The 13,405-nt window shown below is 41.6% G+C and overlaps 2 protein-coding genes and 1 pseudogene across 3 annotated transcripts; all 3 read right to left on the bottom strand.

The window, feature by feature from the left end:
- Positions 1–2,864: 2,864 nt before the first annotated feature.
- LOC127758125 (uncharacterized) lies at positions 2,865–6,839 on the bottom strand (annotated as a pseudogene).
- Positions 6,840–7,773: 934 nt separating this feature from the next.
- Positions 7,774–9,192, bottom strand: LOC127758119 (universal stress protein PHOS32-like). The gene is made up of 4 exons (XM_052283748.1): positions 8,928–9,192; positions 8,648–8,757; positions 8,414–8,532; positions 7,774–8,089 (listed from the first exon to the last, which is right to left on the bottom strand). Exons 1-4 carry the CDS (start codon positions 9,100–9,102, stop codon positions 8,011–8,013), a joined length of 483 nt encoding a protein of 160 aa, XP_052139708.1. The 5' UTR covers positions 9,103–9,192; the 3' UTR covers positions 7,774–8,010.
- LOC127758102 (uncharacterized) lies at positions 9,124–12,859 on the bottom strand. 2 transcript variants are annotated; one of them, XM_052283738.1, is made up of 8 exons: positions 12,450–12,859; positions 12,134–12,217; positions 11,569–11,783; positions 11,345–11,392; positions 10,258–10,403; positions 10,035–10,082; positions 9,275–9,664; positions 9,124–9,210 (listed from the first exon to the last, which is right to left on the bottom strand). In XM_052283738.1, exons 1-5 carry the CDS (start codon positions 12,778–12,780, stop codon positions 10,263–10,265), a joined length of 819 nt encoding a protein of 272 aa, XP_052139698.1. In that variant the 5' UTR covers positions 12,781–12,859; the 3' UTR covers positions 9,124–9,210; positions 9,275–9,664; positions 10,035–10,082; positions 10,258–10,262. The 2 variants fall into 2 exon arrangements, with proteins under 2 accessions (XP_052139698.1, XP_052139694.1); XM_052283734.1 differs by having other exon boundaries at positions 9,275–10,403.
- Positions 12,860–13,405: the final 546 nt, after the last annotated feature.

Here is a 13,405-nt window from a genome sequence, read left to right as displayed (position 1 = left end):
TGTAGCTTTAAATGGTCTCGAACGGTTCATCATGACAAAGCCGTCACTCGCCCTTCACCACCGGATTTGGTTCTTCGGTGCCAAGCCCCTTGCTTGCTCTTCACCGCCGCATGGTCCATCACAACCGAGCATCGCTTGCCCTTCACCGTCTCGCCATAATAGCCACTTCGTATCACACATCTTCAATATCTTCACTTTGTCATTCTTGGTATTGTTAGATGTAATGATATCAGTTGAGCATCAACACCTTTGTAATCCTTGGGACCTATTTCTTTCATTCAACTCAATAAAATTATTAGTCCCAATGATCCGGTTGTCAACCTACACATGTTGACCAACCGATCGCATGTATAAAAGGATTTGAATAAATGATGAGTGTTAATCAACACCACAAGTGTCATATACTCAAATATATGTTCAAGTGTAAAGATCCCAATTAAATGAAGGTGAATAATTTGGATCGATTACATGCATAACTAAAGTATAGGATTTGCTCCCCCTAAATGTATGCATACAAAATATTTGTGTGAAGCAAGAGTATGCATAACAAGATATTTAAACATTGAGAGCTTATCCTATATAAGAATAGAAGGCATTTATCAAATATAGACAATAAAATAAAAACATACCTTCATCATCTCCACGTTCTCAATGTAAATAGACTAAATAAGAGATAATACTCAAACAAAACATTAGTCTCACATGCATATATCAATCACGTGGAAATATTATATACGAACATATCAATATGTACATGAAGAGAAAGAGTGATACATATAGCTTGATCTCCATGTATTTCATCCTTGTGATTTAGGTCCACCAACACTCCACTTTCATATCCACATAAGACTAGGCAAAGAAATGCTTATAAAAACATTAGTCTCACATAATTGGATTTGTTATTAATCATCAAAACCAAATCAATGGCACTTGAACTTTTAGAGAGGAATATTCCTCTCTAGGGGCCATCCCATCCCACTCACCTTTCAACCAAACACCCCTAAAAGTGAATTCATCTCATGCCATCCCATCTCATCCTTGCAACCAAACACTACCTAACAGAAAACGGTACACCGTTCCAATGTCATAATGACGTCGAAGCACCAATCTGGTAACCTTACTTATGAGGAATATTGTCTGGTATCTCATATATTATGGTATTATTTGTAAAAAAAAACAAATCAAGTCTATTTTGACACGTACTAACACTTATGATTATAGAGTTTCATAAAATATAATTTAACGGTTAATTAGCATAGGGCGTTTCATATTATAAGTCGTTTGATTTTTTTTTCAAGTTAAACTTCTGAGTTTATAGAGAAAATTTAACAACTTCTAGAGCATCAAATCAGTTTTATTGTATTTATTATTGAATATATTTTAATAATATGTTTTTTTTAATATTATTATATTTTTCTATAGACTTGATTAAATTTAAAGAAGTTAACTTAAAAAAAAGGTCAAATGACATATAATATAAAACGGAAAGAATACTCTTGTAAGCAGGCGTCGGATTCCGTGCGCGAGAGGCGACGGCGGAAGACCGTCTCCCCAGGCACCGCGGCGGCGGCGGTGATGGCCGAGTCCAACGCGGCGGCGGCGGAGGAGAGTGCAGATCCCATCAATGGTCGATCGATCGCTACCGGAGATTCAAATTCTTGGTGATCGACGAGAACCCGTGGATCGGGCGTGGGGTTTATGGGGGGATTGCGTTGCGCTTGGCATAACAGAATCGGAAAAGGAAACAAATTTGATCTGATCTGAAAATATATACCACTAGTGTGTCCATCCGTCTACGAACATGATGAAGACATGTCGTCGCGAGCACGAATCTTGAAGAAACAACTCGCTTCTTCTACCTGTTTTTCTCCCAGGAATGCACACCAATCGTCTTTTATCATGATAGAATTCCCTCAATTTTTTTTTTTGTTATAATGGAGATCTACTATACTTTTATGAGAACTTTGTGCAGCACCAGACAAGGGCTACTAAGAAATTATTATTACTGTACATAAATATCAATTAGATAGTGGTGGCTACTGGCTATGTAAAAAATAGTACTCCCACCGTCCCAGAATATAAGGAGTTTTAGAGTTGGAAAGAGAATGCTGGTGGAAAAGTTGTTATATTTTGGGACAAAACCTGAGGGACAAAAGTTGTTATATTTTGGGACGGAGGGAATACTAAACTATACCACAGAATATAAAAGCCAACATATTGTTTTGAGTCACTGGGGTTTGAAGTGCCCACCTGAATATGCATTACACAGGGCGAGCTTTCATGTAAGTTCAGGAAAAAAACATCAAGTTTAATTTGAACCAAGTGCCCACTCATTTCGGAGTGTTGCATGGCAGGTACTCCTATTTTCAACTCATTTAGAAGCTGTGAACTAAACACAATGGAGGAAAATGATTGAAGTTGGCAGGGAATGAAATTTCAGAACTTGTTAGAGTTATCCTTCCTATGTTTGCAATATTTGATCAGTAGCTACTCAAATTCAATGGGATCCTTTACCAGATCTCTTCGAACTGCAGACATCTAAACAAAAACTTTGAATCATGGTTAACAAAAGCTTTGTGCTCTCCACAAAGAAAGCTCAAACTTACAGTCACAGTACAGTACAATTGCACAGAAATCTCTTCGAGACATGCCCAAAAATGACATAGAAATAGGCACTACCCCATCACAATTCACAAAACATCATAAATCTTAAGTAAGCACATTTCAGGAATAAAAAAATTAACTGACCAGACAACTAGAGAAGTACTTGGTCAGATGATCACCATAGATAAAGTTGAAATGACAGAAGAGGCAAAAAAAGAACACAATAAAATAAATATGTACTACTTCATCACTTCGTGGAACTCAAAGTAGCAATCAAAACAGGCAAGCCTCAAAACCACATAACAAATCTCAAACAGCCCTGACGCCCAAAATTTGACTGAAACGACACACACACACAAAAAGGAGAAAATCGATCCATTGTGTGTCTGCACACAGTCATGCATTCTGGACAAAAGGCTTAGCGTCCAGGTTTACTTGAAGGCGTAAACAGGATGGATCAGGTCTTTCTACAAAATGCTGGGGACACCATCTCGCCATTCAGCATTACAACTAATCAATCAGTCAGCTAATACTGACGAAGAGAGCAGCGGCGCAGAATGAACGAACACAGCCTTCAAGAGAGATAAAACCGGCTCACCAGCAAGCTCCTAACTTCAGCAGACCTTCTCTTTCCCTTTCTGGATCATCATCGCTTCATGTAGCCGACGAAGGTTGGCATGGAGCCATGCTCGGTCTTTGCCTATCTTCTGTGAAATCTTCGGCGGCACTGTCATCTTCCACTGTTGCAAAAACGACAAAACCTTGTAAGGCAGTTGAACTAGATGGCAAATTAGATGATTCTTGAACCCACACTATACATATATAGGCTAAACCAATCGTCAGTTACTCTGTAAGTGTCATACCAAGGGATCATACAGTCTTGAAGCATCTAAGGGCATGACTCGTAGGGTGTAAAACATGTCAAACGCCTGGAAAAGGATCCAGTTGTGGGGACTGCAGATAGGCATATTGTCCTGGACACGGATGTGCAGCTCCTTCCCAATGAAGCGGTACGCGTAACACACGACGGCATGTAAGCCTGTCTCCTTATCCCGGTGTATCTTCTTCTTGGGATCACCAGCCACGGTACACTAGCATGTCCTCCTCATCGTCATCGTTGTCATCGCTGTAGTGGTGCTTGCTGGTGTAGGATCCATCAACCCAGAGACTGCCAATGCAGGGACCACCGGTGAAGATCAGCTGTGCAGCCTGCTGGGGTGTCAGGTTTGTCCAGCACCCCCGGAGGCTGAAGTAGTCATAGCTGTGAAGGGGCAGAAGGAGGCTGCTTCTTGTGTTCGTTGTACTTATTGCGGGCACTCCACCAGTCTCCTGGATCAGAGACAGGAGGCTATCGATATGAGCCCCTTTACCCTTAAACCAAGCTTTTCTCTCCAGGCAGAATCTTCTCAGCTTCCTGGTGGAATCAGGCAATTCGAGGATGAATGTGCCTTGCCCGTGTAGGCGCTCAAACTCGAGCCTGTGTTGTGCCTCGATACAGACTGAGCATGCTACTATGGCGCAGGTATCTGCATGTATATGCATCATCATGTGTGTCAACAGCCAAACACAGAATATGTATTGACTATATTCATTCATTTCATGGGAGTCGACAATAAGTAAGTAACATACCAGGGAAGATTTGAAATCTGAAAGTGCTAATGACACCCCGCCAGCTAAATTTTTCTGGCACAGCTGATGCGGGTAGTCTCCTTCTGAAAAACTCTGCAGCTGATAGAGGAAGCATCTGCATATGTACACATGTTATATTAACCCAAGGAAATGTTAAGATGGATCAACTGGTACATTACATACTAGCTACTGAAGTGCATGCTAGGTACACTACAGTACATGTCAGTGTGTAGCTCTTTTTCCGTGTAAATCACTCTCAATTTCAGCTCACTGGTACTTACATAATTTCAGAACCAAACAAAGCAAAAGTTATTTAGAAGACCACCAGCTGACTGAGAAAAGTAAATGCTCAGAAAAGCAAAGTAAAAATTAATGAGCATTTTCCTATTATTAATATTAGTTCATAATGGTGCAACTATGACGAGGGCCAGAGGGGAGATATAGACTCAATTTGCAAAATTTAGGAGTTCACATCCATGCCAGTGACTGAGGACCAGTGAATCTGTGATGATGAACATGTTAAAAAGTCCAGCCTTAAATTATTTTCCAAGTCTAATGCTACTGTGGTGTTGAGCATGAAAAATTTTATAATTCAATAACTCAAATTTGGATACAGCAGGTTACATATATACTGATGAATGCATATATAGAATAAAGAGAACACCTTGGTACAATGCTTGCTTACACAGTGCCAAAAAAAAGAAGAAAAACTTCTACATTATCGGGAAAGTAATGTAATGATCAAATTGCACTCTTATTTCCTTAACAACAGTATAATGGTACAAGCAAATGAACATTGGCATTAACATCTAGACAGAAACTTGATGTATTTTTACGTCATGAACAGCTACCCCCCAACCCCACAGACTGAGAACGTGCAAAATATACATGAGGTATGCATTAACTTTGTTCCTCTCCATCAGAAAAAGCATGGTGACTCAACTTTTAGATCTGTCATAATTAAATCAGAAGTTGTAGTAGGAACACTGAAGAGGTTGTAATAAGCAACACCTGTGTGTTTTGCAGCAGCTAAGCAGAATGCAAGCAGCAGAGGAGAAGAGATCGAGGTGGACTTACATAGGTGCCAATAGCCCAAACAGATCTCACAGCAGAGGCAAGGACCTGACATATCATCCTGTACACAGCATCGAGCATGTTCCTGACCGAAGCTCTCCAGGACTTCTTGTCCACAATCTTGTTCCCATTGGCGCATGCCGCCACTTCAGCCCACTGTTCTTACGCATTAACACATTTGCAGAGACGACTTATTAGTAACAAGCACGCAATGATTTAATTTTGATCAGATGCCATGCAAAAATGGTTACTTCAAACAGATTAGCATGCTACATTATTCATGTGATTTAATCATCAATCAAGAGCATGCAAGCAAAATCGTTTCGAATTAGCTGTGCTGCAAAGGATTGTGCACAATTTTGAACGGACCAGTGCAGAAAGATTCAAGAATCTTAGCTGGTGAGTGCGAACACTTGGAGTCAACTGCCGAATGTTGCTTGCACATTTACAGATTGCAGAAACGACTTATGAGTAGAGTAGCAACTAGCAAGCATGCAATGAATTGGTTACGAAGTTATGATCAATCACCACGCATATATACATGATGACCATTATGAACAGATAGCATGCTAAATTATTCCTGAGATTAATCCATAATCATCAACGGGGAGCGCACAAGCAAACAAAGAATGTTTCGATGCTGAGCTGCGAAGGATCACAGAGAAATCAAAGGGATCCGTGCATAAAGATCAAGAATCACGTAAATTTCAAGAACGCGTGCTAAGTAAAGAAACACGAAATTTCAAGGATTACCCCGACATATTCTTCCTGCAGCAGAATCCTGAATGGGGCAGGGGGAATCTCCTCTCTGCGCTGCCTCATCGCCGCGGCGAAGGCCTGGCTGTGCCCCACGGTGACGACGCCATGGGAGCAGAGCACCCGGTGGTCGAGGAGTACCAAGGGCTCGCCGTGAGCGTCCAAGAACGCCGACGCCATCCTGTGCAGCGCGGCCGCGCTCTGGCTCAGGGCGGCGTCACCGTCGGCGGCGAGGCAGCAGCCGATGAAGCGGACGCAGCAACCGGCGCGCCCGTCCATTGCCGGCCTGGAGAGAGGTTGATCTCGACGTGGCGATCGGGTTCTTGATTTTCTTGCAGCCTCGAGCGAGGAGAAGAAACAACTCTGCGAGAGCGGGTGAGTTGGTTATGGTCGTTACCACCCGAGACCGAGAGCGCGAAGCCCAGGAGAATTTGAAGAGTAGGGGGGGAGGCTGTCACTGACAAGGCGGGACACATGAACGGTGGGCCCAGGATGTCAGGCTGGCCCACCAGTTGCCTCCGCTGATGGGCTGGCTTGGTGGGCCGGCCCACCAGAACAAGGGTTCGCCTCCCTTGATGCCGGCGATAATGGCGGTGGCGGCGGCGGCGGTGGGCGGCGAGCCGGCCACAGCATGTGGTGCCCGCTAGACATGGCTGTCGACGACGGTGGCTTCGACTTCGATACCTTCCTCGCCGCCGGCGCCGCCTCCAATTTGAGGCCCCCATGGAACAGTGTGGGTAGTGAGATGGTGAGATGGTGAGAGGAGAGGAGACGAGGAGGAGGCAGCGGCGGTAGACTAGTGGAGGAAGCTGAGAACACGGGCAACACTTATTTTCCTTTTCTTTTTATCGCAGGACACGGTCAGTCGGCCGCACTTGTAAAATACTATCTCCGTCCCATAAAAAACCAATTCTCATAAAAAACCAATATACTGATACATCACTATTAGATTTTTTTTTTTTGACGGAGGAAGTATTGGGCAGCTTACTCTGTTCTAATTTTTTTTTTAAAAAAACAAAAGTTTACTCTGGTTGTGTCTTCTACTCTATCCTGTCCAAAAATAAGTTTGTTTTTCACACTTTTCACACATAAAAAAAAACTTAAAAGGTTACAATACCCTCACTATATCAAATCTCAATACAATTATTCGTATGTTTATCTAATCTCAATTTATCTATTCCATACTTTTATAAACTACAATACAATGATTACTCATAAATAAATTTATTTTGGGATAAAAGGGATACGCTAAAAATAAACTTATTATGGGACGGATAGAGTACTCGATTAAATGAAAATATATTTGACAAATTAGTTTAGTAAAGTAAAATATCACCTTTTATTATCGAATGAAAATATATTACCGATATTTTGGTAACAAAAGATGACCCAAAGTAAAATTTACTGTAAAATGTAAATGAACGCTAGTGTAGAAAACCAATCGGCTAGGTTTGCATTTTGAAAATGGTGGAATTTCTACACCCATGGCAATTCTACTTCTCTGGTGCAAATGTTCAAAGCGATTGATCTAAGAACAATTTTGGAAGCATTTGTTCCACCAAAAAATAGGTTTACAACAAAAAAGAATATTGACGTGCTAACCAACAGTGAACTGCCCAGATGGTAGTGTGAATTTCGTGGAGCATTTCATTAACTAAAAAGAGAACGGATAGCATACAGGATACAGCCCTTGACAACAAGAATACGATATACTGAAACACACGTATGGTTCCCGCTTATATTATTACATGCATAATAAATACTGAACGGTTTACATCAAGAAAGATCTTTCCAGGTAAAGAGGCAAGGGCAGAATGAATTGCCAGTGCATGTCAAGCACAATTTATTCAATCTGCTATACTGTTGTATATGTTAGATACTTAGATACTGATGCTGTCTGTTCTTGCAGTTTACTGCTTCCTATCAGAGCAGTTAACTACTGAGGAGCTATATGTTCTCCTTGACGACCGTAACTGGGCAGGTCGCGTTATTCACGATGTAGGAGCTGACGCTTCCCATCAGAGCCCTGCATCAAGAAAAAAAAAACAATTAACGGTCATGTAAAAGGATCAACTTGATTTTTTACCAACATGCCAACATCATGCGCTTCTCTTCGGCGAAAGAAAGAGGTCTAGATACGCGGTTTAATTTCAGGAGCAACCTTGAACAACCTCAGATGCAAGGGCAGAATGATCTAATCAAGGAACAGAGGCAACATACACCATTCAACGCTCAAATCAGGAAGGTACCACGGCTAAGTTGACTTGGTATCATGCACCGTCCCACGATTCTCAAGCGTATGAAGGTTTTGTGTTTTGTGATCAGATAAAACAAAGAGGTGTTTAAATACCTCTTGAGTGTGCTTAGCCCTCTGTTTCCAACCACCAAGCAGTTGAGGGGAACCAGGTCAACTGCTTCATACAGCTTCTTTGCAGGGTCACCGTAGAGTATCTTTGCAAGGACTTCAACCTGTGCAGCCAATTAGTATCAAGGGCACAGTGAGCAATCTCAATACAACTACTATTTCCTGGCTTTCAAGGGTAATAGGAAGTTGGTGTAAAAACAAAAGAAGGATAACCCGTACCCCTCTCTGATTCGACATTTGATTCAGGATTTCTAGTGTTTCCTTGTCGGGTGACACAGCATATGTCTTGGCGACGTGGGGATCTGAGAACTCTGCCAGAGGGATGAGCGCTGAAATACAGACGGAAGAACAATTTCAGAAGCAAGTTAAACTGGTTGGAAAGATGATCCTTCATAGTTGCATCGATTCCAAACCAACCAAGACTAGTGTTATAACTATGAAACATGCGCATAACACAACTCAATGCTTTTATAGATTTCAAGACGAAACAGAGACTTACGTGAACCACTCTGTTCCCACAGTTGAACTGCACCTTGCTCATTATGATAGGAACTATTGACATGGATAAGTACGAGCTGATCACCGCTCCTGGTAAGATTGGTTGATGCCCATCGCAGAGCTGCTTTGCTGCATGACGAGAAGTCCACAGCAACTCCAATCTTCCTCCCACCCATCACAAACAGGTTCTGTTCCCTAACCAGTATTAGGAAGAGCAATGAAGTTTCAGCTATGGTATGGAGCTATTGGTCAGGTCCTTAAATAGATACCGAAATACCTTGGACCTGAAAATTAAAAAAACTAAAGGAAATGAGGAGACAAGATTGAACTTGTCTTACTTACTCTTACCTTATTTTTTTCTAAAATTCCATTCCCACGGTTGAACCAATGACCATCCTTCCCTGTTGCTTCACCTGATTCCGTAGCATCACTTTATCTCCCAGGAAACCTGAAGCTGCCATGAAGCTGATGAGTACCAAAGCACACACGAGATCAAGATCATGATGCCAAGCAAAAGGTGTGAAGAGTAAAAAAGAAATTTATTCCATTCTTTCATCCACTGACACTGTAGTCGCAGATTCTAGTCCCTCAGGATACTGAAGAAAAAGAACCATCTTCTGCATGCCACAGCCCATAGTTAATGGGCAAGAGAACATTCGTGATGGATACTGATTTTGACCAAAAGGAGGAGCATCTCAAAAGCCATGTAACCAGAGACAAGACAGAATGAAATGCTTCCTGTACATATGAAAAGAGAAATAGAATGAATTCATTATTTGGTTACTCTAATATTCTTGGCATAAATTGGCAGCATGTTAGAATTATGCACAAACAGGACAAACAAAATAAGCTGGGTGATGGAAGCACACCCTGTCCATCATAACAACATGATATAGAAGAGCCAGTGAAATTAGAGAAGCAACTGCAGAGAACTGAAATGCAACATGATTGTAGTTTCAGTTCACCATCGGCAATTAACTGCAGCATTCTCAGCTTAATTCATTTTTTCAAGAGCAACGACCTACGGTTCTTCACTCTCAGCTTAACTCATGCATCCAAGAAACAGTCTTCTTGGACCAAGAGAATAAGATATTTCAAATGAACTTACAAAGTCAGATGTGGAAACTCCTTCCAGTACAAGCCCCTTGAGAATGACCTGTTTTCAACACTGATGGTATTTTAGAATTACATTGAACACCATCACTTTTAAAATATCTAGTGCCATAGTTGCCTAATGAAACTGCCTATATTCTAGTTATCTACTGTCAACATTCTGATGTTTGCACACTAGTTGGTTAAACGCTCCTCAGAATATGAGATGCTATACCAACCCCTCTCACTTCCCATACGATGCACGATAGATCCACCAGTTGCCCAGAATCCCAATGACGTGCAGTACTTCTCTGTCTGCTGATTCAACTGTTCCAATGGAAAAGAGCTTGTAATCTTTAGTATCAACTTTCCTTGTAAGCACAGCCTGCATAAAAATGCACAAGGTTAAAAAGCCAGTAATTAATAAGCACATAACGAGTGCACTTCATGAATAAACAAAGGCAAATGAAAATCGCTGATTCATTGTGAATATGTCAGATCATGTAAAGCATCACCACTATTTTCAAATAAGTAAATCCAAATTCAAATTCAAATACACAAAAGAGTTAATATCTAAGATATTGAAATTCTACCTAGGATTCAGTAATGACTTAAATTGCACCTTTATACTTAAATAAAGTATAGGCATATTGCTCTACCATGAAAGCAAGCTGCAAGAATGCTCAAGGTAAACCAAGGCAAGAAGAATATGACATTTATATTCTGTTATTTCAGTCAGTTTGGGTTCACATTTGTTATTAAAACTGTTTAAATTGGTGCAAAGTCAACACAACAGCACGTGGAAACTTTTGCAGATCATTACTCCAAATATACAGGAAAGCTATCTCAGTAGGAGAGAAGAAAACATTCAAAGGGAAACCCCAAAACCATCTTTTCCAGAAGCAAATGGTACAAGAGAAGTGAAATTCAAACTACACAGGATAGAAGAAAACAAATGCCAGAAAAAAAGAGCAATGCGATTCTCCATCATGTGTAGAGGAAGGTTGATGAGGCTTTGCAAACCACCTCAAAGACATTCTTACAGAGGTGGGGCTCAAACGGTGAAACCTAAACCTTATAAGCATGAAAACCCAAACTACCTTTATCTAAGGTAGAAATATCATTGATGGGATTTCTATTTTTGTGTATTCCATATATAAAGAGTATATGGCTGGGAAAGAATGTATCTAAATTTTGTCATCTCACTATCGCTTTAAAGCTCATATGGGACTTCACGAATCATGACTATGTAAACAGGGCAAAAAGGTAATGCGAGTGAGATACAAATTAACAATAATATGCATAAAAGACAAGCATAAACTTCACCTCCTCCTTCCAAAATGCACGATTTTGATGCATCTCTCCATGACGAACCTGAAACATTTTAAAGCTATATTAGTTCACCAGGAAAATACAATACCCCATTGGGAGTTAATATGTTGAGCAGCATAACTAAATCTGACAAGGTGCTACAATATTTAAATGGTGGCACCATAAATTCATAATTATGAATGTGTTTCCGTGTGAAATAACATAATCATTTGACTAACCTCCTGAAGAAACAAGTATATTGAATATGGGCTAGGCCTTGAACTGTAGAGAATAAGCAAAACGTTGATGAAAAGACCCAATGGATTCTGCCAACCAAGTGCGATCAAAGCAATCAAACCAACAGGCAGCTGATATTTCCTGATTATAGTCCATAATTTGCTAATCTGATGTTTTGTTGAGGGGCCGATGAGGCCTTCTGATGGCTGTTCAGCAACTGAAAAAGAAAGAAAGAAATAACATTACCACTTGAATTTTGCTTGATGTTACACCAAGAAGAAAAGGAAAACAGCCATCAGTGGCTAGGAGTAAGTCCATCACAACATAGTGAAATAGGATTATAGGACCCCATGTCCACTAAACATTAAGAACAAAAAATCCAGTCCCACTCCCCAATAGATGCCCAATTCCGATCTTCTCGGTAAAAAGAAATGCTATTGCCCAGTTTCATTAACATGTACAGACTATTGTCATACTTTTCAATGTTTTCTCTGGTTCTTCCTGGGGGACACTAGGGCGAAACCATAAACTTTTTTATGTCTCTTGTGTTTGGAGGCAGAAAATTACCTTCTTCAGCATATGCAACCTTCTGTGAACAAAATGTCGCAGCAAGGGTGGAGCCCATCCCAAGTCCCTTTACCAGCTTGTGACCTAAACAAGATACTTAAACATCAGTAAAATTGAGCTATATAATTTGCATTGTAGGATAAAACATCGCTACCTGACATAATTTCTGCACCGGACATAGTATTTGCCACAAAGTGAGTAAAATCATCACTAAACTAGTGCAATAAATTATACTCAACAAAATTAGGATTGAATCAGAATCAAATTGCTCTCCTCTACGATGATAAACACAGCGCACAACCCTAATACTATATACCTGACAGCTGCGGATAGAATCCACGAACCACTCTCCCCACGAGGAAAGGGAGAGCTCTGGAGTTGGGGGCACCAGCCCGAACCAACGCCGGAACCGAGCTGCGCGACCACACGCCCTGCGCCCCGTGCCTCCCAGCAGCCGAAGGGACCTCGAAGGCATCGGCGCGCCTGGCCATCGGCGACCGGAACAACCCGAACGCGCGGAGCTCACCGCCAGGGTTGGCGACAACGGGGCCCGGAGCGCGGGAGGCCGCGGAGAAGACGCGCGCGGGAGCGCCGCCCCGCCGGAGATACGCCGCCGCCGCATCCCTCGCTAGCCCCCTCCACGCCATCGTCGCCTTCGCGTCCTCTCTCTCTCGGCTTAAACCCTCCTCTCTCACCTTGTCTCTTCGGAAGCGGAGGAAGACGAACGGAGAAAACGGAGGAAACGGAGAAGAGCTCTCGCCTTTAGGAGTGCCGTTGGTTTGCTTGCTGCTCCTCGCTGCCGACTCCGTTCCGTTTTCCTCAAGATTTGGGCCCCGGTTGGCCCATTAAATTTAGGGTTAACTGGAACCATAACACTACAAATATGTACTTTCTCCGTTTCATAATGCAAGATTTTCTAGCATTGCTCATATTCACATAGATGCTAATGAATCTAGATATATATTATGTCTAAATTCATTAACATATATATGAATGTGGGCAATGAGTCTTATTTTGCGAAACGGAGGGAGTATCATTTTAGGCCGAGTTTAGTTCCAAACTTTTTCTTCAAACTTCCAACTTTTCTATCACATCAAAACTTTCCTACACACAAACTTTCAACTTTTCCGTCACTACTATTCATGATATTGGATATATGTCACTGGAATTTGGGGAAGTTGAAACCGTGCCACTCCGACGCGTTTTCTGTCAGACCCCTAGACATGAGACCCCACATGTCAGTTTCATCCTCCCTCTTCTTTGTTTCCCATG

Source organism: Oryza glaberrima, chromosome 1, assembly GCF_000147395.1.
Source record: "Oryza glaberrima chromosome 1, OglaRS2, whole genome shotgun sequence".
In the NCBI taxonomy this organism is placed as follows: domain Eukaryota; kingdom Viridiplantae; phylum Streptophyta; class Magnoliopsida; order Poales; family Poaceae; genus Oryza; species Oryza glaberrima.
The sequence above is the reverse complement of the archived record's forward strand: the minus strand, read 5'-3'. Positions and strand labels throughout refer to the sequence as shown.